This window comes from Mirounga leonina, unplaced genomic scaffold, assembly GCF_011800145.1.
Source record: "Mirounga leonina isolate KUSES-001 unplaced genomic scaffold, KU_Mleo_1.0 Mir_53, whole genome shotgun sequence".
In the NCBI taxonomy this organism is placed as follows: domain Eukaryota; kingdom Metazoa; phylum Chordata; class Mammalia; order Carnivora; family Phocidae; genus Mirounga; species Mirounga leonina.
In genome coordinates, this window is record NW_023270807.1 from 72,041,607 (window position 1) to 72,067,405 (window position 25,799).

The 25,799-nt window shown below is 37.1% G+C and overlaps 1 protein-coding gene across 2 annotated transcripts in view; it reads right to left on the reverse strand.

Moving 5' to 3' along the window:
- GOPC (golgi associated PDZ and coiled-coil motif containing) overlaps window positions 1-25,799 on the reverse strand; it is a 42,061-nt gene that overhangs the window by 10,537 nt on the left and 5,725 nt on the right. The window contains exons 2-6 of one of the 2 annotated variants that reach the window (XM_034990385.1): window positions 9,248-9,412; window positions 7,669-7,692; window positions 4,354-4,529; window positions 3,142-3,307; window positions 278-373 (exon numbers count right to left, since the gene is read on the reverse strand). In XM_034990385.1, coding sequence (XP_034846276.1) covers window positions 278-373; window positions 3,142-3,307; window positions 4,354-4,529; window positions 7,669-7,692; window positions 9,248-9,412 — 627 coding nt within the window. The remainder of the gene's footprint in view (window positions 1-277; window positions 374-3,141; window positions 3,308-4,353; window positions 4,530-7,668; window positions 7,693-9,247; window positions 9,413-25,799) is intronic. The other variant, XM_034990386.1, reaches the window with a different exon arrangement.

Consider the following 25,799-nt stretch of genomic DNA (forward strand, 5'->3'; position numbering starts at 1 on the left):
CAATCACAGCATATTGTACAAAACTATAACCCAAGTCATAATGAAAATGCTAAATTATGCTTAATAAAGTAATAATTTTACTAAAGTAATAGTTAATAGTCATTAGGAAGATTTACATACAAAAAAAAGTTTACACAAAACTGTTGGTGCCCAGGGGAATAAATTTAGTTATTTAGAGAACATATCCAGAATACTTTGTTTCCCAAGGATGTCCAACAGAGGAGCACGATTATACTAGTTAATTATAGAAGAGGAGCCTGGAAGCACTACTTCTTACTGTAATTGAAATGCCAAGGCCTTCATGATCTTCCTTAAGGAGAAGAACTTTTCTAATTGGACCAACACCCTGGCTTTTCTTTAAAGAGTCTTGATCCTTAATGGGGGGATAAAAAGAAGAAAAATTAGAAGAAAAATTAGTACTACTTAAATGATATATCAAATAATGTAAACCCATGCTATATAACTCACTTTTAGAAATCTTCATTAATTTCCTGGAATGCATACACAGTAAAGTGTTAAGAAAATAATTTAACAGATAAAATGGAAAAATGAAAATAGTTTTCTGTTAATATAGCGAATGGATGGATGATTTTCTCACGCTTTTGTCAGTTTCTTTAATTCATCTCCTTTTAAATTGTAGGACATTACAAAGGAAACTATTGCCAGGAATTAATTGGTAAGCAAGTATCTTCAAGAAATAAAAGTAGTAAAATGTTTATTTTCACTAGAAAATATCATAAAGATCTACATCATTTTAACTAATTTGTAGAATTAAAAAAACAAACTGCTAACTGGATCATTAATTACTTTTCATTCTGTTGAGCTCTGGAGTCTACCTCTTAAATAAAGGACTTTGGTCCATAAATTATTCTTTCTCTGGTACCTTTACTCTTTCCTTCTCTGCTAAGCTCCTCCCCCTGTCCAGCATATAAACAAATTCTAAGCCTCTTCCAGCTTTAAATACTGACCATGTGAAAACATAAAACAAAATAAAAACCCTTCAATTATCTACTGTCTTCTTTAGCTACCACCCTCCCTCATCTTTCCTTAACCTTTACACAAAGTTAATCCCTACGATATCTAGTTCCTTGCCTCCTACATCCATTATTCCAGTCACCATAATTAGGGTTTTGCCCCCACCTCCTCTATTAAAACTGTCTTCTCTACAGTCACTGGCAGCCAACATGGCTCTATCTAATGTATACTTTTTAGTCACTATCCTATTTAAACCTTGCAGAAAGTTGATACTGTTCACTACCCCCTTCCTGAAACCCTCTTTTCCTTAGTTTCTATTACACTACCTTACTAGATGGATTGTATCTGACAGCTCCATTTCAGACTCCCTCCTTTGGTGATCCATTTCTTTCCCTCACTCCATAGAAGTTTCTCTCCATCCATGGCCTCCTATTCTTTTTATTTTCTATATACTTCCTTGGGTTATTTAATCAATTCCGTGGTTAGGTTGTAATAGATAATTTACCTAATATTTCTTCAACTCAGACTTCTCCTAAATTCCGGGGTCATATATCCAACTGGATATATTTTGTTTGTCCCAATGGCACCTCGAATACTACATGTCTAAAACAAATCTCATGGGTGCCTGGGTGGCTCAGTTGGTTAAGCGACTGCCTTCAGCTCAGGTCATGATCCTGGAGTCCCGGGATCGAGTCCCGCATCGGGCTCCCTGCTCGGTCGGGAGCCTGCTTCTGCCTCTGACCCTCCCCCCTCTCATGTGCTCTCTCTCTCTCGTTCTCTCTGTCTCAAATAAATAAATAAATAAATAAATAAAATCTTTAAAAAAAATAAATAAATAAAACAAATCTTGTATTTTCCCCCCTCAATCTTCCTTCTCCTCTATTTGCTTTATCAATGAATGCCATCATTTCACTCAATAGCCCACACCAAAAACCTACACTCTTCCTTCTCATTTACCCACATACCCAAAAGCAGTTAATCACCAAGTCTTCTTGATTCTTTTTTTTTTTTTAAGTAGGCTCCATGCCCAACATGGGGCTTGAATTCACAACCCTGAGATTGAGTCACATGCTCTACTGACTGAGCCAACCAGGTGCCCCCAACTCTTCTTGATTCTAATTCTCTCAAACCTACCCTTCCTCTCAAATACACTTCCCCTACATTCATCACTTTCTCCCTAAGTTACTACAGTATCTTTCTCATGTATCTTCTTGACTCCAGTTAGGCCCTCTTCCTGGTATATCCTCTTCACTATACCAAATTAATTTATCAAAGTTATGTTAAATCTTGAGTCCACCATTTTATTAAAAAATCCCATGATTATCAGGCTAAAGTTCACACTCCTTTAGGTAGCATGAAATAACTTTTGCCATCTAGCCACTGCTTGGAATTTAATGGTCCTCAATGGTCCCCAATGTCCTAAGAGAAGACAATGGCGTAAGTGCTTATTGCAATCCCCACTCTTCTCCCACCAACTTCATGTACATGTCAATTCTTCTTACAATACTCTTTACAGAGGGAACAAATACTTGAACTTGTTTAAGGCCATGGTTTATCTGGTACTAAGATATGTAAGCCACCGGGAAGGAGTCAGACACGCTTTTATTATGGGAAGGCTTATATTATCAGACAGCTGTAGTAATGAAATTTAATAAAGATTTACCCAGATAGAAAAGCTCTTGTACAATGGTGGCTACAGATGCAGACAGATGGACACGGATCTCAAATTCCATCTTAATTCAAGACCAAACAGGTGGAAATGTTCATTCAGAAACTACAGTTGAATCTAGTTACCAAAAATTTCCTTTAAGAACTACCCCCAAAATACTTGCCAATTTATTAATACAACCACATGTTCTCTGCTAAGCTTAAAAATTTTTTTTTAAACATGCCTAATCATGATGCAGGAGAATTCTGAAATATGAGCCAAAGTATGAGCAATATGTATTTGCTAGCAATAGTTCAGTTTTCAGAAATATTACTTTCAGGGCATTTCAGGGTAAGTCAACCAAGAACTTCATGTATCTGTTCTAAATACGTTTAATTCCACTTTCCCTTTTTTAAATAATGGTTTTAAATACCACTAGAATAAAAAACATTGAAAGGACTTCTGACTACAGGAAAAAGGAAGAGGTGGAGTGAGAAACAGTAACGAAGCAGACATACGTGGCCTGGAGGGGCCTGCATTGGTCGCTTCAGGTCGTTACGTCCTCTACAGGCTCTGATCACGGTTTTGTGACGATGCAAATGTATTTCAGCTTCCAGCTGGTTCCAGAGCTTATCATGAGCTGGTCCCTTCATATCTCGTCCTAGTAATTGTATTTGTTGGACCCTTTATATTGAGAAAAGAGTAAATTCAGTTAGTTTTTCATTATTACAATTTTTACTACAGAGAGAATTCAAAAAAATTACTGAACACAGTAGCTTCTGCATAAACCTGTTAGTAATAAAACTAATACCTTCAGGAACCTCCTGAGGTCTCTCAGATTTGTAAAATACCAAAGTCTGAAAAAAACAGATGTCTTCAAGAGAGAACTAGTTTTTTTAAAAAAAGAATGAATGAGACCTTTTCTAATCATATCCTTAATTCAAATACATCTAAAAACAATTTTTGAGACTAATATCAATGAATGTGTTTCATGTCTTGCACACAATCAGGGTAGGTCAACAAACAGATACTACTGAATACTAGGTCTTTTTACAAGAGTCTAACTGTACAAAAACATTTCTTTTAATGATAGTTTCTTTTTATAAAATGATTATTTCAATTATGGCAAAAGTTATTAGAAAATGTGCACTTCAACAGGATATAAATTATTTTTATTTGCTCCACATCAGTTCTTAATGTGATGTCAAAACAATGAGTAAAAATTTATTATTTACCAAAAATAATAAATCACCAAAGTCTGTGAATAATTAACTGTAAAAAATTAATGCAAGCAGAACTTTTTATTATTATGATAAAGTCACTGTCATTCCAATGTGTCTGGAAGTTCAAGAAAGATTACGTTTCAATGATCACAGAAAGAATTCCTTACGGAAGTCATGCTGTACATGTGAACATCATCTTTTACGGTTTCAAGGCAGGAAATGGCTGAAAAGTGCAGATCTAGCGTTATTAGCATTTCAAAATAAGTTCCTATCAGTGTGTGTGTGTGTGTGTGTGTATGTGTATAAACCAGAAATACTTATGTAGTATGGCTAAATAGATCTGCAATATATAATGCTATCAATATTAAGTTAACAATAGCAAGCTATAACCAACTGTAAAATATCTCTTAAAAATTAATGTTTCATTTACCACAAGAGGTTAAGAGTCAACCTCATTAAATATCCAATTTGTTACCTAAGAGTACCACGTACTCATTTTTTACACACCTTCCTGCTAGTTCCTTATCCAAGTACTTGGCAGCCAGTCTTGCCCCATAAACTTCAGCCTGGAGAACAGCTATATGTCTACGAAGGGCTTCATTCTCTTTTCTCAACAACTTCACTTCAGCTTCAAGTTGAGCTTCTTTCATTTTTTCTTTTTTGTTTGCTTCAAGTTCTCTCTCCTATTTTAATTAAAAAACAAAAACAAAAAAAACACAGTGTAAGGAAAATACTTTTAAGGCTTTTTGGCAACAGACCATGTTCCTCAAAATACATAAAAGCGCACACAGTCTACAATACCAACAATGAAAGCATATGATAAGAGTTACCACTTCATTTCCATAAAATGGGACACACAAGCAAAGATTTGGATCCAATTCTTTTTAACTAGTACCAGAAGGTGTTGGGACCACTTCCACATAAGATAATTCTATGCTTTGGGGTACTCTGATACCGAGGATACTAAGAGAATTAGTCTTCTCCAAGCTCATGTCATCATATACTAATAGGAGTGGTTTCAATGAATGCATCTGCTCTCTATTTACTTTCTAAAAATGAGTCAAGAAACTAGACTAAAATAAAAATAATCACTCTGGTGGTTGTACCCAAAGATTTAATTAACTTTAATGCAAAAGTTCTTTTTTGTTGTTGTTTTTGTTGTTTTTAATTATTTTATTTTTTAAAGATTTTATTTATTTATTAGAGAGAGAGCAAAAGCAGGGAGAGTGGCAGGCAGACGGAGAAGCACGCTCCCTGCTGAGCAAGGAGCCTGATGCGGGACTTGATCCCAGGACCCTGGGATCATGACATGAGCCAAAGGCAGACGCTTAACCGACTCAGCCACCCAGGTATCCCTAATGCAACAATTCTATAAACAAGTCAAAATCCTTCAGTTACATATATAGATTCTATAGCTAATTTACCTTAGAGGACTATAAGAAACTACACTGTTTAAATTAGAACAGATACTCCAATTTTTTAAAGAATGTTTGATGGTCATGGAACAATGCTGGTAACAAATGCATTGAAACATTGACACATTAAAAAAATTCTCTACTTAAGCATATCTATGGTGTAGATTATCACTGAATTTGGGGATCTGATTCATCTATCTGTCCATATGTCAAAGCGAGTGAAGTTAAAATGAATGTTTGCAGAGGAAAACAGGGCCTCACCTGCCTTCTATGAGGTAGAATGGGCATCCATTTTTAGCACTCATAAAAGGATGCCATCCTATGCTCCACTTGGTAGATAATCCATATATGTGAATTACAGGTGTTAGCCAGAGTATAAAACCGCAAGATCTTTGCCATCCAATTTTTACCATAAGCTTACACATGAGAAATAATGTTCAATTTACCTTAAAAGTATAAAGTACAGTGTGTCTATTCCTATAAGTCAGGGGTGACGAATGTAAATGCCTTCAGGACCCAAGCACAGAACAGATAGGCCAATATAAGACAAAGTAGAGTGGAAAATGGAAGGTACAAAATCTTGCCTAAAGGCAGTCAAATTCAAATACACACACAAACTCTGTGGCTAAACAAAACTCTTCTGAGAGGTGAATAAGGGCCCTGATAGATATTTTAAGTGTTATTTCTGGATCAAGAAAACTATCCAAACACTGTAAACTTCCATTTGTCCTGAGCAGAAGTGTTTTCACTGCCTTACAGAACTGCTTTTACTGACTCACTGATACACAGAATCTATAAATCTTGTGAAAATGTGGCTGTATTTGTTGACGAGATGTGGAAGACACTGTTCATGTCCACTTTGTGAGACTTAAATAAAGATCTAGCTGAGCACCAGAAAAAAACGTTTCTCTTGAGCAAATTGCAAGTGATACTGTTTCTATTATATGGGTACTGATTATTGTAATTATTTCCCTTTTTATTCTGGATATTAAAAAGCTGAGAAACAAATTTAAACAAACTTCTAACAATTCTGGAATATATTTTGGTACTAATTTAACTGTCTGCTTTGGTCTACTGTTTTGACAACAGTATATCAATAAATGATACAGCTAAACACCAATATATGATATATTCAAATACAAGGCAGTGAGTACCACTTAAACACACACAAAAAAATACAAGCTAAAATGAGTAAGTACCAAGTGGTAGATGTATTTATCACCTCTTTGATTAAAAATATTTGTTATTATAAACAGAGGAAGATTAATTAACAGGCCTTTTCAACTTCTGTAAAAAAATATAACCATTAGACCATAATTTCTAGATATTGTTTTTCAAGAATTTTAAGGACTAATAATTTAGAATCCTCCTTTTTCAACAACTTCGGAATTACTAAAATCGTAATTTATTTCAGAACCTATTTCCTAAAAGGCAAGTAGCAGTTCCAAAAAACCCCACAGTTTGGATGTGTTTTTCAGATGCTGTTTTTCACAAAAAGAGTTCCCAGAAGACCAAGTATTCTTTGGTTTATGGACTAAATAAACTTTACGTTGAGAATTATCTACTTACAATTACTTTGAAGAGCTGTTTATACAATGTTTATGAAATGTGAGAAACACATATTAAGTCACCATTTTGCTTTCATGATTCAAACCCCTAATGAATCTGACAAACCCTCCGGCCTGAAAATAACATCTGCAAGCACGAATAGGACTAAGAAAACTGAAATTAATCACTCTCAGTTTTAAAGAAAAAATATGTATCTTTAGTTAACTTGTTTAATAGGTAATAAGCAAGAAGCTCATTTTGTATTCAGAGCGCCAAACAGCATTATTTTCCAAAGAAATAAAGCCATAAGACAAACTGGAACCTGATTATTAAGAATTTATATATTGTTATTTTCTAAAATAAGTTCTGGTAAAGAGTTTCAAAATTCAGTTGTTTCAAATGCCACACAATTATTCCAAGACTGCTACTAAAAAGTTATAATACATGCAGTGGATGAATAAGAAACCAACATGCACATTCTTTCTCTCAGGATAAACTCAAATAGGAAAAGAGGAAAAAGCTAGGTCTGCTTAATGTATCTTCCAAATACTCAAGTGGGAAAACCAATTGCTCTTTTGAAGTAGAGGTTTGAGCAAATTACAAGGCTCAGAAGTTGTCAATAATTGATGGGTTCTGCAAATAATGGTTATAAATCACAAACAAAAGAAAAATCTTTAACAGCATGTAGTGAGAAGAGAGCAATGGGCCACCAACTGAACTTTTCAGGTACTGGCAGATTAAAAAACTATCATCATGAACATCATTTCCAAATACAAAGTAACAACATGTAATACGCAAGTAAGACACTAAGAACACTTCAGCATGACATATTAAAGCAAAACAGAAATAACATACTTACCAACTCCTCCACAGAGGGGACAGACTTAAGATATAAGAAAAAAGTTTGATAATTAGAAAAATATCAAACAAATGAATTTATCTAGTGGTATAATCATTATAAGGAAAATTCCCGTATGCTGAATATCATTTGGGTAAAGTTCTTTAGAACAAATATATTTGCAAATCCATAAGCAACAGTAACTACGTAGTGTTAGATTAAAACTTTTTGTTTCACCAAAATTCGTCAACCTACCTGGTTCCGTGCCTTTCCACTACAGCACCCTGTTTCAGATCTAATGTTAAAATTTCAAGTAAATTCTTTTCTAGTGAAAAAGTACATTGTTTCTCAATGTTAACATCAAACATCCCAAAGAAGCCTCGAGAAATCTGACTCATTTCAGTTAAACAAGGTTACTAACTTAGATTCATAGAATTTCTGAAATTAAAAGGTTTAAGGAGAATGTAAATATTCCATTAAATAAATTCTAACATCAGTATTAGAAACCAATCAAATGAAATTAACTGAAATCAAGTAAAACTTAAAAATGTATGACTATCATCATCATCATTTCATCTCCTGCCTCTCCCAAGCTGTATCTGTCTTATTGCTATGTCCCCTATGGTCAGCAAAGTGTCTGGCACAGAGTGCACAATAAATACACAGGAGATTAAGCTGAAATGAAACTTTAAAAAATTTTCTACTTAAACAACCTGTATTAAGAGGGCAAAGGCTAATTATGGAAAATGTATATAATGAGTATTATACAAACATCACAGAATGTTCAGTGGCAGGAAAAATGCTTATAAGAGCCACAGAAAAATGTACTCCTGGTTGGCACCTAATTCCATTTTCCCCTTCTTCCTTATTAACAGAACTCTAGTTTGACTGGAGGTGGCCATGTCACCAACTAAAAGGCTGAAATGCAAGCCAGGAGTGCCAATGAGATGGCTAACTGGATGGGCAAAAATCGCTGAGGAGGATTTCATGAAAAGTTCTTTAAAGAAGGCTAATGCAGCCTGGAAGCATCCTTTTGCCCTTTTCTTAGATTCTTCCTTCTTCCTGCCTGCAATGAAGAAATCCTAAGAACGGAAACCATGAGCTAAAAACGGCAGAACACAACAACAAAAAGCACCGATATACCTAGGTATCTATAGGGCTATCATATCAGCTCCAGACTACCTATCTCGGGACTTGGGAGAAAATAATTTGTACTAATCAAGAATAATCCCAGTGTTATTTGGATTTCTGTTATATGCAGCCGAACTTAATCCTAACTGATCCAATAGGGCAAAAAAAAAAAAAAAAAAAAAAAAAAGTTTACATGTTATAATCACAAATATCTTTTAAATATATTTACACAGAAACTTTCGAATAGGAAAAAAATCCTATTCTAAGTATCAACTGCCTATTGGTATTATCACTTCTCACCCCTAGGGGATGAGACTGTGGATGATCATAAAGATCTTTACATTTTCTGCGTTTTCTAAATTTCCCACAATGAGCACATATTACCTTCTATATTCAAAGCCTCATTAAAAACTGTCCTCTTCACCCTCTAAAATACATGTAAGTATATGTTACCTTCTAAACTACTTACCAGTTTTGCCTTAATGGTACCAGAGTCAACACTCTGACCAGTTTTAGCATGGAGCTGAAGCTGGATAGAGTGCAGCTGTAAAAGCTGATCATGGACTTCTTTCTCCAACACAACTTTCTCTGCCTGGGTCTCTGTCAGTTCAGATTTCAGATCCACCAACTGAGCCTTATAAAACAACAACAATGAAAAACATCAAGTAAGCTAATTTTCTTTATTTTGACTCTAATAATTATTCAAAGATGACACAGAAAGACTACCTTTAAAATGAACAGATGAACACCAGAATGAATAGACGAACTGAGTTATAAGACATCCAACTAAACAGTCATAAATTCAATAGCACACGTAAGTTATGTGAGTGGCAAGAGAACTAACTCTACCAGAAAGAGTATCTTCTTTTTTTAAAATAAAGTTTGTTTGTTTGTTTGTTTATAATCTCTACACCCAATGTGGGGCTCATACTCAAAATCCTGAGATCAAGAGTCCCATGCCCTTCCAACTGAGCCAGCCAGGCACCCCCATAAACAGTATCTCCTAATAACACAGAATGCTATTTCCATTTTACTTTGCTTACTTGAAGAAGGCTTTTCACTGTTTCACCTTTACCTACAAAGTTTATGAAAATATAAACATATGGGATGGTTCATCATCCTTAGAGATAACATGTGCCACAGTGGTCCACTAACATTAATGGTGTATCAAAGGTGAGGCAAGTGGCCACCCCAGAGAATACTAGCCCGTATCAACCAACCCATTATCAAGTAATTATTTTAGGTGCTAAGGTAGGAGCCACTGAGGTCACAATGGGCCTAAATATCAGAGTTAACTGTAAGCTACAGTTCTGCCATAGCAGAACAACTCCTCGGAACCACTTATCCATTCAAGCTGAAGTTTTAATTTTCACAATTAATGTGTTTTACAATTGTGCACAGGATGTGTTTCTTGTGGGTCTGGTCTTCCTAAGTGGTCAACAGATTAAAGTTCAAGCCTGGTGATGGGTATTAAAGAGGGCATGTATTGAATGGAGCACTGGGTGTTATACGCAAACAATGAATCATGGAACATTACGTCAAAAACTAATGATGTAATGTATGGTGATTAACATAACATAATAAAATAAATTTTAAAAAAAGGCCTGACTTTTCTATTTAATTCAACATAATTGTACTAAGCATCAAGGGGCTCAGAACTATGCCAACTCAGTGAGAAAAGAATTGTGGAAAATATGTTTAAAATTATAGATGATAACTATTTATGTCTTGGAAAAGCTTTCTTATCAACTGAGGTGATATAAATGCAAGCCAACTAAAGAAAAATGTGGCAAGTTACAGATATATTTAGAATTGGTCATCCCAAGGAATTCAAAGCAAAGGAAGGCTTAAAGAGGGTTAGTGAGGGAAAGAGAGTTCAGAAGTGCTTTGAAGTTAAATGACAAGGACAAAATAGAAGTAGTAAAGAAGGGGTGCCTGGGTGGTTCAGTCACTAAGCGTCTGCCTTCAGCTCAGGTCATGATCCCAGGGTCCTGGGATTGAGCCCCGCATCAGGCTCCTGCTCCACGGGAAGCCTGCTTCTCCCTCTCCCACTCCCCCTGCTTGTGTTCCCTCTCTCGCTGTGTCTCTCTCTGTCAAATAAATAAAATCTTTAATTAAAAAAAAAAAAAGTAGTAAAGCAGTCCAGAGACGGAAAGAAGACTAGCAGAAGCAGAGAGAAACCTGAAGCAACTTAGGTAAATTCTCTGGGTACAGCGACCAAAGGACTGAAATGCATCTCTACCAACTGCACCAATCAGTACCTAGTACATAAAAGACGTTCAATAAATATCTTTAAGTTGAAATGAATTCTAAGACTAGCCCTGTACTTCCAGATAAATCACTGTCTTCGCTGGTTTCCCCAATTTTAAAACAGGGATAATATCCATGGCTTTGACTATTCTCCTAAGATTATTAATCTTATACATGAAAGCACTTACTAGAATATGAAGATGTTATTATCAAGGAGTTTAGACTACTCAGAGAAGTTCTCTATTGACAGAATGCCCAAGACTGGATAGGAAAGTGAAATTGGATAAATGACTAGCTCTGGATGAAAGACCAAAACTGAGATCTAATCCCACTGGAAATCACTGCATGCTCTCAATGACGTTCTTGGTTTTGTTTTAATGACGCTTTATTGAGATATAATTCCTGTACCATAAAATGCACTCTTTTAAGGTGTATGATTGAGCAGTTTTTAGTATACTCATAGAGTTATGCAACCATCATCACTGTATAACTTTGAAACATTTTCTTCAATGGACATTTTAGCGACATGTTATTTGCAGGAAAGGTGAAGATAGGGACATTAGCAATACCCTATTGTAGCTTTCCAAATGATGATATAATGGTAACTTTGTAAATGGAAATAAAGCATTTCACAATGCTGAAAGGAAATTGTTGGCAACACAGATTGGATGTCCAGTGGAAAATTAGATCAACAATGACAAATATTTCAAGCTTAGAGAATAGTGAAGCCATTGAAGGAAATAGTAAGATCAGGATGGTAGCTTATGTAGACAAGAGGGAGGAAGACAGATGAATTAAGTTTTAAACATGTTTGATTTTTGTGTCAGCCATGATATAATCAACAGGAACTATCCCACGGAATGTTGAAAATAAAAAAAAAAAAACAAGTGATAAATTGGGACTAGGGTTGGCACAAGGAACACAGAGATAGGAATTTATATCCTAAGACTGAATTAGAGGGAAAACAGATGGCCAAGGACTGGGGCTTGGGTAACAACGAGAGGTAGAAGAAAAGAGGTGGCATGCTGTAAATATAAACCAAAATGTTTCATAATATAAACACTGTTGCATCTTGCTTGTGTTACTTCTTAGACATCACTCCGTATCAGAAGAACTTCCTCATCCCTTTTTATAATGTTTTTATTCATGTATAACTTACATCAGAGAAGTACACACATGATGAATTCCAGAAAATAAACTTACCTATTTAACTACCACCTAGATAAAGAAATAGGACAGTACTAGCACTCGGGGACTCTCCTTGTGGCTCTTTCCCAATCATTACCTCCACTTTATCCACAGACATAACTATTAGAGTAATACCCTGAATTCTAACATCACAACTAGTTTTGCCTGTTTTTGAATATAACATAAATAGAATCATATGGTATGCATTCACTCATGCCTGGCCTTTGCCTTAAGATTATGTTTATGAGATTCATTCATGTTTTGTATAGCTACAGCTCATTCATTTTCACTACTACATAGTATTCACTAAATGAATATACCAAAATTTATCATTTTCATTCTTTTTGATGGATATTTATGCTGTTTTCCAGTTTTTGACTATTAAATTGATATTGGTATGAACCTGTCTTTTGGTACATATGGAAAACAGTTCTGTTGAGTGTGTATCTAGGAGGAAAACTGCTGGTTTACAATGTATGACTACGTTAAACCTTGGCAAATAAGGCCAGTTTTCCAAGTGATTGTGTAACTGACATGCCCACCATTTATGAAAACTCAAGCTTCACATCCTTGCCTTCACTTGGCACTGTCAATCTTTTTACTTTTAGCTATTCTGGTAGGAATACAGTGGAATTCCATCATGATTTTAATTAAACCTTCTTGATTACTAATCTTAGTAACTAATTAGTAATTACTAATTATTCAGTAATCTTATTTACTAATTCTTCTTTACTAATAAGGTTAATCACCCTTTTCATGTTTATTGGCCATCTGGATATTCTGTTTTGTGAAGTGCCTATCAAGTCTCTTGCCTATTTTTCTACAGGATTATCTATTTTTTTCTTATTCTTGCAAGCACACTCTCTCTCCCCCTCCCTCCAAACACACACACACACACACACACACACAATTATGAGTAGGGGAATGGGCAAAAAAGGGTGAAGGAGAATGAAAGGTACAGGCCTTCACTTATAGAATGAGTAAGTCACAGGATGAAAGGTACAGCATAGGGAATATAGTCAATGGTATGATAGTAGCACTATATGGTGAAAGAGGATTGCTACACTTATGCTGAGCAGAGCAGAGCATATTGAGTTGTTGAATCATTATGCTGTACACCTGAAACTAATGTAACATTGTGTCAACTATACTTCAGTTTTAAAAAAAAAAGATTTAGAGGCTAAAAGAAATAATTATGCTAGTAGTCGACTCTGTTCTTTAAATATAATAAACATATGCAAGATATTAAAGTAGGACTTCATTTCCGTTGCCTTCTAAAACGGTATGTAACAGTTTTCACACAGTATCTTTCACAAATACTCTTAACTGAAAAACTTAGAAAAGAAAAAAAAAACTTACATGTATGATAAATGTGTTATAGATTTTCTTCCATTTAACAAAAAATATGCCTACCAAAAAAACTATAAACATTTAAAATCACCTTTTACTAGACAATGTTCAATACAACTTGAAGATTGCTCCTTTAAAGTACAAATAAGTCTTGGGGTGCCTGGGTGGCTTAGTCGGTTAAACATCTGCCTTCGGCTCAGGTCATGATCTCAGGGTCCTGGGATCAAGCCCCACATTGGGCTCCCTGCTCAGCGGGGAGTCTGCTTCTTCTTTTCCCTCTTCCCCCCACCTCATGCTCTCTCTCTCACAAATCTTTAAAAATAAGCTTTGTCTGGGAAGTCAAAAAAAAACACCAAAAACTCAAAACCCTATAGGTTTTTATAGTCTTTGAAACAAAGTAATCACAAAAGGAAAACAAATATTTGAATACTATACATTCTTTTTGAGCAGTATGAAGCTTATACTAAAGTGAACCTACACCCAGAAATAGTTTAAAATAAGCCATTTAATCTATCACAACTCTTACCTCTTCTTTCATTACAGTGACTTTCATTCTGCATTTGTCTATTTCTTTATAGTGTTGTCTAATACATTCCTCTCCGCAGATCTGGAATATATTCCTCTATGTAGATCTATAACTGGAAATTAGATCTAAAGGTTTAATTAGGGGTGCCTGGCTGGCTCACTCAGTAGAGCACGTGACTCTTGATCCTGTGGTTGTGTGAGTTTGAGCCCCATGCTAGGTGTAGAGAGAACTTAAAAATTAAAAAAAAAAAAGGTTTAATTAGATTTACTTAATTAAATCTTTGTGACAAGGGGTATACTATGTGTTTCAATAGGCATATAGTGTCTGGTGGTCCCAAACCAAAAATCTCATGAGTTATTAATAACGGAGTAAAACTCCTAGAGTTAAGAAAGAAGAGGCATAAGTGGTGTTCATTAATTAATTTGGCAGACAAATATTTAAGTCAGAAATGATTATAATTTTAAAAGGGCAAGGAAAACAGGGTAGTACACAGGTCTTTTCAATGTGGCCTATTACAAACATGGATTCTTAAGTCGAATAATTTCTCAAGAAGTTGACCAACTTAAAAAATAAGTAAAAGTCCTTTACAAAGAGAAGATGCAGATGTTAAAATTCGAAGCCCAGGCTCTCTGCTCCTCCTCGTTCAACAGACAGTTGCATCTTCTTGTGCAGTGCCGGCGTGATTTGGATTTGGCCATCTTGGGCACCTGGTTACCAGGACTGCTCTTAACTCTGGCAAAGCTGACACTGTTGCCATCAACAACCCCTTCACTAACCTCAACTATATGCTCTATATGTTCCAGTATGACTTCAACCATGGCAAATTCAATGGCATGGTCAAGGGCTGAGAACAGAAAACTTGTCATCAATGGAAAGCCCATCTCCATCTTCCAGGTGGGAAATCCCTCCAGCATCAAATAGGGTGATGCTGATGCTGAGTATGTTGTGGAATCCACTGGTGTCTTTACTACCACGGAGAAGGCTGGGGCTCACTTGAAGGGTGGGGCCAAGAGGGTCATTACCTCTGCCCCCGCTGATGATGGCCCATGTTTGTGATGGGCATGAACCACGAGAAGTATGACAACTCCCTCAAGACTGTCAGCAATGCCTCCTGTACCACCAACTGCTTGGCCCCCATCCAAGATCATTCATGACAACTTGGGCAACAGGAAAAGACTAATGACACAGTCCATGCCATCAATACCACCAAGAAGACCGTGGATGGCCCCTCTGAGAAGCTGCGGCGTGATGGCTGAGGGGCTGCCCAGAACATCATCCCTGCTTCTACAGCCAAGGATGGAGGCAAGGTTATCCAGGAGCTGAATGGGAAACTCACTGGTTTGGCTTTCCATGTCCTCACCCCTAATGTGTCAGTCATCGATCTGACCTGCTGCCTAAAGAAAGCTGCCCAATATGATGATATCAAGAAGATGGTGAAGCAGGCATTGGAGGACCCCCTCAAGGGTATCCTGGGCTCCACTGAGGACCAGGTTGTCTCCTGCAACTTTAACAATGGCACCCACTCTTTCACCTTCAGTGCGGGGACTGGCATTGCCCTCAATGACCACTGCGTTCAAGCTCATTTCCTGGTATGACAATGAATTTGGCTATAGCAGCCAGGTGGTAATCTTATGGTCCACATGGCCTCTAAGAAGTAAGAGCCCCCAGGACCACCAGCCCCAGTGAGAGCACCAGAGGAAGACACAGAAGCCCTCAGCTGCTGGAAGAGTCCTTGCTCCAAATCATCCCCTAGTACAATGAGAATCTCTTGACCTTAACAAGTTTCATCCTAGACCTTCTGAAGAAGGAGCGGGGCTTAGGGAGCCCCACTTTGTCATGTATATCAATAAAGTACACTATATCTACCCAGAAAAATAAAGTAAAATAAAATTCAAAGCCCAATTTTATTTTTCAAACAAGTATTTCAAATTCACTCTAAATTTAGTAATATTAAGTAACTCATTTCTTGTCCATGATGTAAGCATTTTAGCTGCTAAGAAAACAGTCATTGATAAGTTTTATGTCAAGATTAGAAATTTCCATATTTTATTTAATGGTTACCTTCCTAATATCACCAAATTTTAGAATTTAAAGAGATCTTAGAGAACATAAAGACAATAATGATGACAATTAGTATTTACATAATGAAACCAAGGCCAATCAAAATTGTTTTTATATCCAGGGCTACCCAACTGCTCAGCAGCAAAACAGCACTTTGAACCCAATTACTCGCAGGGCAAGGCAATGGAAGTGTTATCAAGCAGCTGGCCATAAGGAGAAAAAAATGTGTTTCTATAGTTACAATACATATGTTTCACTTACTAACAATATTCACAGCTACCACAAAGCAAGCATCTATATACCATATGGCAGGCATATACACACCATACATTATCTGTAATTCCTACTCTCCAACTTCTTTCTTAATAGTTAAGGAAACGGGAAGTCAGAGTGTAAATGATTTGCCCCAAATCACATAGTTAATAAGTAACAGACTCAAAATCAGCCTGACCATAAAAAAGCCTGAGTATTTTTCACCTGACTGTCTTACTTTGGGAACACTAGAACTAGTAAAGAGTGAAAGTTTAAAGGAAACAGCTGATTTCAACCTTCAACTCTTACTTAAAATTTTCAAGCGAGATCCCAAAAATGCTTTAAAAAGCAAAATTGAGAGCCCCTGGGTGGCTCAGATGGTTGGGCGTCTGCCTTTGGCTCAGGTCATGATCCCAGGGTCCTGAGATTGAGTCCCGCATCGGGCTCCCTGCTCGGCGGGGAGCCTGCTTCTCCCTCTGCCTCTCTCTCTCTGTCTCTTATGAATAAATAAATAAAATCTTTAAAAAAAAAAAAAGTAAAATCGAAAACAGTTAAAAACTATGTTAAATACAGTCTTAATTTGGGAAACAATCGTTTCACTTTCCTACATTTGATCTTGAAGATTCATTTATAGAAAAAATAAAATACTGGTTAGCCCGGTAATGGGTATTAAGGAGGGCACGTACTGCATGGAGCACTGGGTGTTATACGAAAACAATGGATCGTGGATCACCACATCAAAAACCAATGATGTATTGTATGGTGACTAACATAACATAATAAAATTTAAAAAAAGAAAAAAGATTTAGATTAACATACTTAAAAAAAAAAAAGAAAAAAGAAAATAGAGCTAACCATCAAGACACTCTTTCCCTAGACAGTAAGGATAAAATGATCTTATTCCAGGAGGTCTCTGGGCCTTACTTAGGACCATGGCCTTCACTACACCCAAGCCATTAAATCAATGGTGAGATTTTCTAAAGTAATAATTCTCAGCAAGTGGTCCAGCTGGAATGGAGTGTGGAGACAGATGAAAATCGAGGCGTATTTCGCAAAGTAGGAATGAAGTATTCCCAAAAAAGAAAAAGACAGAGAAGCAGTCTATCTAACATTAGAACGTTATCATCACCACTTATTTGTATTTAATGGAGCTGTTACTTTTCTATTTTTCATCTCACACTCTTTCAAACATCCAAACTTTTCCAACAAGATAATTCCTTTCTAAAATAATCCGTCACTACTGGATTCCACTGTGTGACACCAAAATCAAAGGAATTTTTTATTTTGAGTTTCCTATTTTTCCACTTTGTCTAGACCTTAATCGTCTGTCCATGTTATCTTCTAAAAATACACAACAGTTGTATTTTTTTCTTTCTAAACATTAGCTAGTTTTTATTTAAGAGTCTTGTGGATAAAAATGCCAATTAGTTTGCCTTAAGCACCCCTCAAAAACCTCTAGTTCAGGAGAGGATCAAACTAAGACAAGAAACTAGCAAACATCATATTGTATGGCAGGGAACTTGGATCTAGATCAGTCATTAGTTTCAGCGTGTCATTCAGCTCTTTTGGTAACACATTTTAGAGGGCCCAACCTAAGTACCTAAACAAATCTGGTAAAATATCTTTATTTTGCACATGAAGAAACTGAGGCCCAAAAAGATTAGGTGAGTTGTCCCAAATTACAAATGGCATTAAAACACAGACCTTCTGACATTCTGTGTAATCCTGGCAGTAAGAGAAATGGTGCTGAAGCAGCCCATGAGCTCCAGATGAGATCACATCCCCAAATCTCAAAAAAACAGGGCTTTAAGCAAGAAACTCAGAACATTCCTCATCTAGCCAGCAACTCCCACCCCCCCACACACACAGGGACTCATGTGTATGCACACAAAAGCAGGCACAGACATGCATGCACACAAAAGCACACGTTCCCCAAGCTGTTTAAGAATTACAAAGAAAATAGCTGACTCCAAATAGCAGTTTAACTGTAATGAACAACAGCACAGAAAGCTGCTGATAAAGAAGTAAATATAATCTCACATTTACCTATAAATGTTTCTGCACCTTCTGTTTTTAAGTATGTGTACATAAGGGAAGGGAGGGAAAAATGAAACAAGATGAAACAAGAGAGGGAGACAAACCATAAGAGACTCTTAATCTCAGGAAACAAACTAAGGTTGCTGGAGTGGAGGTGGGTGGGAGGAATGGGGTGGCTGGGTGATAGACATTGGGGAGGGTATGTGCTATGGTGAGCACTGTGAATTGTGTAAGACTGATGAATCACTGACCTGCACCCTTGAAACAAATAATACATTATATGTTAATAAAAAATAAATAGGGCGCCTGGGTGGCTCAGTTGGTTAAGCGACTGCCTTCGGCTCAGGTCATGATCCTGGAGTCCCGGGATCGAGTCCCGCATCAGGCTCCCTGCTCAGCAGGGAGTCTGCTTCTCCCTCTGACCCTCCCCCCTCTCATGTGCTCTCTCTCTCTCATTCTCTCTCTCAAGTAAATAAATAAAATCTTTAAAAAATAAAAATAAAAATAAATAAAGTGTACAAAAGGTAATCACTAAAAGGAAACAAGTATGCTTTTTAAATGTATTTTTTTTTTATGTTTGAAAATGCAGTTTAGGATGGAAATAGATTAGAATTTAAATCTCTAGCAATTATATCATTTAATACCAATATCTAAAATTAATCATCTACACCCACCTACTTCCCAAAAGGCTTTAAAGTTCATAAGATATAAACGTAAAAAATAAACATATAGAGATGGCAAGATAGCACTATAAAAATATCATCCTAATACTGTGTATTGTGTATTAAATTTAATACTAGTTTCCTATAACCAGGAGAACCTTTATATTATATAATTCTCCTTGTCTCATTAAAAAAAGCAATGCCATTTTATCTGGTGAGACTCTTTCTTTCCTGGAACTAAACTTTTAAAAGAAAGCATCACAGAAATTGTTGTATAAAGGATCCTGAACGACAGCAGAAGCAGAACAGAACCATATTCTTCACGTGGCCTTTTCTCCTGTGACAAAAGTCAAGGGGATAATGTAACTAACAAAAGTATTTTGATCCATTCCCTGGTTTTTCTTCTACTCTTTCCACATAGCAGAACAAACTCTTAGAGCTAATTTGAGTTAACACACGCCTCTATCTTCTCTTTTCCCATAGGCCTGAAGTGGTCAGCATTGCTCCAAGTACCCAAGTTTACAGAAAGCCAAGAAGTCCTATTTGAAAACAAAGACTCTGACCAAACAGAAAATATATCCACAGGTCAAATATAAAAACCTCTGCTGCCCCTTGAGATAGGAAATAATATTCCTCTTTACAAGTTGGCTGCTGAAACAGTCCGTTCATTTGGCTTACAAAAGTTATGTGAGAAAACACCTATTCACTCCAATTTCCTCTAGATCCAAGCATAAGGACCACTAACTTCATCTGTCATCATTTCTCCCCAAACTGCTCTGCAGCTTAAGACAAGCAAACTTATTTTTATTTTTAAGATACATTCATTCAGAAAGTATTTATCAACCCCCAACCATATGCCAAGCACTTGGCTGGATTCTGGGGATACACTGGTAGATGACACATATGTGGGTCCTGCCCTGCAAAGCTTATGGTGGCCTTGTGTGGGAGGCAGCACGTAAAGAAAATGAACGGCACATGTGCCAGGCGCTGTTTTGAATAATTGTCTTAATCCTCATGCTAAGCCTCGAGAGACACAAATTTTTGTACAGAGAAGGAAACTGGAATGCAGAGAGGTTAGGTAACTTGTCCAAGGTCATTAAAAGCTAGTAATATAATATATAATTACAAAGCATACGCTGTACGAAAGAAACAAGAAGAAGGGAATCAGTGGGGTGGGAGAGTATGGTTCTTCTTCCCATTACTATCAGAGCAGCAGTTCTCACAGGTCTGTGGGACCTTTCCAGGGCATCCACAAGGTCAAAACTATTTTAGTAATAATAAAACAGTTGCTTTTTTCACCATGCTGACATTTGTACTACAGGTGCAAAAGCAATGATGAGTAAATGATAATAGCATTTTAGTACAAGTCAATGCAGTGTACTCTTCACCACTATGTGCTTGCTGTTTAAAAAAAATAAAAGTTCATTTAAGAATGCCCATGATGCAGCAGTAAAAATTATTAATTCTTAAAATCTCAAGCCTTGAATACGACTTTTTTTTTTTTAAAGATTTATTTATTTGACAGAGAGAGACACAGCGTGAGAGGGAACACAAGCAGGGGGACTGGGAGAGGGAGAAGCAGGCTTCCCGCCGAGCAGGGAGCCCGATGCGGGGCTCGATCCCAGGACCCCGGGATCATGACCTGAACCGAAGGCAGACGCTCGAGTACGACTTTTTAATATTCTGTGTGATGAAATGGGAAGTGTGCACAAAGCGTATATGCTGCATATCAAACCATACGGTCCCAAGAAAAAGCACTTATGCAATTGCTGGAGTTGCAAAACCAAACATTTCTTTTCATGGAACATAATTTTTACTTGAACGAAGAGCAAATACAGTTATTAAGGTTAATGTATTTGGTAGACATAATCTTGAGAATAATTAAGTCAATCTGTTGCTTCAAGGCAAACAACTGGCAGCATTTATTGCCAATGATAAAAATTTGTGTTTTCAAATGAAAATTAGAATTTTGGAAAAATTGAATCCATCACCATGATCTTAACAGCTTCTAAACATTTAAAGATTCTTCTAATGAGACTGGTAATAGTAACAAATGTGATTTTTATTTTAATTTTTTTAAAAGATTTTATTTATTTATTTGACACAGAGAGAGAGTACAAGCAGGGGGAGCAGCAGGGAGAGGGAGAAGCAGGCTCCCTGCTAAGCAGAGAGCCCAATGTGGGGCTCGACCCCACAACCCTGGGTTCATGACGTGAGCCGAAGGCAGACGCCTAACTGACTGAGCCACCCAGGCACCCCCAAATGGGATTTTTAAAATATTGTATAATGAGATGTGCCCACATTTAGAAAATCTGCATAACTCAGCAAACCAGTATTTTCAAAGTGACCAATCCATAATGTCAACATCATGACTCAGTAAAGGATTCTTTCAATGACTACACATTATTTTATTGTAACAGCGGATGAAAACTTCACTGATAAGAGCTTTAGACTCCATACTGTAAATAACCTTTAAGAAATTACCTTTTTTTTAAAAAAAAAGATTTTATTTATTTTGTGAGAGAGTATGCATGAGCAGGAGGTGCAGAGGGAGAGAATCTCAGACTCCCCACTGAGCGCAGAGCCCAACTCATCACTGGATCTCAGGACCCTAAGATCAAGACCTGAGCCAAAATCAAAGAGTTAACCAACTCTTAACCAACTGAGCCAGCCAGGAACCCCAAGAAATTACCTTTTAATATCAAAGAAAAATATCCACAACTATCTGAAAAGGTTATTAAATACTTCTCCCTTATCCAACTACTTATTTCTGTGAGGTCAAACTTTCTTCCTAGGCTATAACCCAAACCTTGAGTCACAATTGTTTGAATGCAGAAGCAGATACAAGAATCCAGCTATCTTCTAGTAAGCCAGATATTTAACAATCATTTTTAAATGTAAAACAATGCTACTTTTTTTTAAAAGTTATTTTCTCATTCAAAATGATACTTATATTATGGGCGCCTGGGTGGCTCAGTTGGTTAAGCGACTGCCTTTGGCTCAGGTCATGATCCCGGAGTCCCAGGATCGAGTCCCGCATCAGGCTCCCTGCTCGGCAGGGAGTCTGCTTCTCCCTCTGACCCTCCTCCCTCTCATGCTCTCTGTCTTTCATTCTCTCTGTCTCAAATAAATAAATAAAATCTTAAAAAAAAAAATTAATTAAAAAAGGCAGCTGTGTGTAATATAGGAGACAAAGTGAATGAACTAAGATGGGGGGGGGGGGAGATTTGAAATAGAAGCAAGTAGATAAATCCGTGATGTATTTTTGACAGTTAAATTACTGATGTTAACCACAAAATGAAGTCCCAAATAACATATTTCTTGTTTCCACTGTCATGTTAAAGAACTCAGTTGCTCTATGGTCAAACTGGAGGTAGGGTGAGGAGAATCAACTCACCCAATATTTTAGAAACATCACAAGCGCACTAAATCCATACACAATATTCTCATACAGTGATGTTTAATGTTATTTTAGTCACAGTTCCAAATTTTTCTTAAGGTGGAATACCATGAAATCCTAACTCACAAACCATATCCTTGTGAATTACATACCAGGGGAATAAATGAACCTGCAGATTAAGTCATTCAACAGTGTGGTGGACACTGTGTTAGACATCATGGATATAATCAGACAGACACCAGCCCAGCTCTCATGAAACCTGTATTACAGAATGAGTATTGGTAATCTTGGGAGGATTCACGGCAGAACACTAAAGTGTTTCAAATAATTTCTTCACTCAGATAAACAGCTATTGAGTACATGCTGTATGCCAGGATCTGGAGACAAAAAGATGAATGAGACACGGACTCTGCCCTTCAGAATTTCACTGTCTGGTAAAGAGATAAAATGATATTTCTAATTATGATGGAGAGTGTCATAAACACTATTATAGAGGCATGTGTGATGTACCAATTCAAAAAGAAGTGGATTTGAATTTCCCTGATGGCTAATGATGATGAACATTTTTTCATGTGTCTGTTAGCCATTTGTATGTCTTCTTCAGAGAAGTGTCTGTTCATGTCTTCTGCCCATTTTCTGACTTGACTTTTTGTTTTTTGGGTGTTGAGTTTGAGAAGTTCTTTATAGATCTTGGATACCAGCCCTTTATCTGTAGTGTCATTTGCAAATATCTTCTCCCATTCTGTGGGTTGCCTCTTTGTTTTGTTGACTGTTTCCTTTGCTGTGCAGAAGCTTTTTATCTTGATGAAGTCCCAAAAGTTCATTTTTGCTTTTGTTTCACTAGCCTTTGGAAATGTATCTTGAAAGAAGTTGCTGTGGCTGATGTCAAAGAGGTTACTGCCTATGTTCTCCTCTAGGACTTTGATGGATTCCTGTCTCACATTGAGGTCTTCATCCATTTTGAGTTTATCTTTGTGTATGGTGTTAAAGAATTGAGATACCACCTTACACCAGTTAGAATAGCAAAAATTGACAAGGCAAGAAACAACAAATGTTGGAGAGGTTGTGGAGAAAGGGGAACCCTCTTACACTGTTGGTGGGAATGCAAGTTGGTATGGCCACTTTGGAAAACAGTGTGGAGGTGCCTCAAAAAATTAAAAATAGAGCTACCCTATGACCCAGCAATTGCACTACTGGGTATTTACCCCAAAGACACTGATGTAGTGAAAAGAAGGGCCAATAGCAGCAATGTCCACAATAGCTAAACTGTGGAAAGAGCTGAGATGCCCTTCAACAGATAAATGGATAAAGAAGATGTGATCCATATATACAATGGAATATTACTCAGCCATCAGAAAGGATGAATACCCAACTTTTACACCAACATGGATGGGACTGGAGGAGATTATGCTAAATGAAATAAGTCAATCAGAGAAAGTCAATTATCATATGGTTTCACTTATTTATGGAACATAAGGAATAGCATGGAGGACATTAGGAGAAGGAAGGGAAAAATGAAAGGGGGGTAATAGGAGGAAAAGACGAACCATGACAGGCTATGGACTCTGAGAAACTGAAGGTTCTAGATGGGAGGGGGGTGGGGGGATGGATTAGCCCAGTGATGGGTATTATGGAGGGCACGTACTGCATGGAGCACTGAGTGTTATATGAAAACAATGAATCGTGGATCACTACATCAAAAACTAATGATGTATTGTATGGTGACTAACATAACACAATAAAATAAAATTTAAAAAAAAAAGTGGGAAAAAAAAGGAAGTGAAAGTCTGGGTGATGTATGCAAGTGTTGAATCACTATATTGTACACCTGAAATGAATATTACATTGTATGTTGACTAACTGGAATTTAAATTAAAAAAAAAAAAAAAAAAGACGTAAAAGGGTCAGTCGGAGAGGAGAAATTCACCCAAGTACTGAATGGAGATCAGCTTATATACCGTGTACGGAAAGGTCTGAGAAATGAAAACCCCTCTCAAGTGAGATAGGGATGTATATAGGTCAGAAAGGTTGGTATTTAATGTGTGAGTTTCAAATTTCCAATTTTAAAAAAGGGCAAGGGAAACACCAATTCTGAAATCCACATGTAAATCAACCGGATATCAATACTCAAAGGAATTACTCACTACTCATTAAGGTTTTGAAAGCACTACAGGGAAAAAACCACCAACCAATTCTTAGAAACCAAAATGGGGGGCGCCTGGGTGGCTCAGTCATTAAGCGTCTGCCTTTGGCTCAGGTCATGATCCCAGGGTCCTGGGATCCAGCCCCGCATCAGGCTCCCTGCTCCGCGGGAAGCCTGCTTCTCCCTCTCCCCCTGCTTGTGTTCCCTCTCTCGCTGTGTCTCTGTCAAATAAATAAATAAAATCTTAAAAAAAAAAAAAAAAAAAGAGAGAAAGAAACCAAAGTGGGTTCACGAAGAGAAAATGTTCCCACCCAAAGTCAGCTTTCACGAAGCATTTGATATTAAGATTATTTCATATAAGCCATTGTCCTGACCCTCAAAGATCTTACCTTCTAGAGGTAAAGAGCTGTGGCAACCATTAATGGTAGTACAACGTAACCAACTTAACAGTCCAAGTGAGTTAAAGGTGTTGACAGCCTCTGCCTATAGAGAGCAGAGATAAATGGGGTGAGGACAGCCTTCAGAGATGGTGATGTAAGTGGCATCTTGAAAGACAAGTGGGTGTGTGACACTGTAGACAATGGGGCAGAGAAGGCATTATACACAAAAGCCTATGTTAAAGTAGCAACGCCATGCAAGAGCAAGGCCTGTTTAGACAACTGCACACAAACCAGTTTTACTGAGAGGCAAAAGCAGCCACGAAGGGGTGACAAGGGGTGAGGACAGACGCACTAGGTGGGCACTGATGACCATGCTAGAGTCTGAATGTTAGCCAATGAGTAAAAGGGAAGTATAAAAAGAAGAGCAACCAGAATCAGAGTTGCCCCTTTTTTTAATATGAACTGTTCAAATGAAACATTTTAGAATGACGTTGACAATGAAAGGATGGTTTGGAGTGGGTAACAGGCAACCAGGAGACTATGTTAGGAATATGCAAGAAGGGATAAGGACCTTAACTATGCACAATCTCCTAAACTCAACTCATTATCTTTCCTGCCAGACCTGTTCCTTCTCCTGGATTCCTTACTTCTGTAAATGGTCTAAGTCTCCTAGGGCCATCATACCAAATCACCACAAAGTTGGTGGCTTAAAAGAACAAAAATTTATTCTCTCACAATTCAGGATGCCAGGAGCTCAAAATCAAGGATCGGT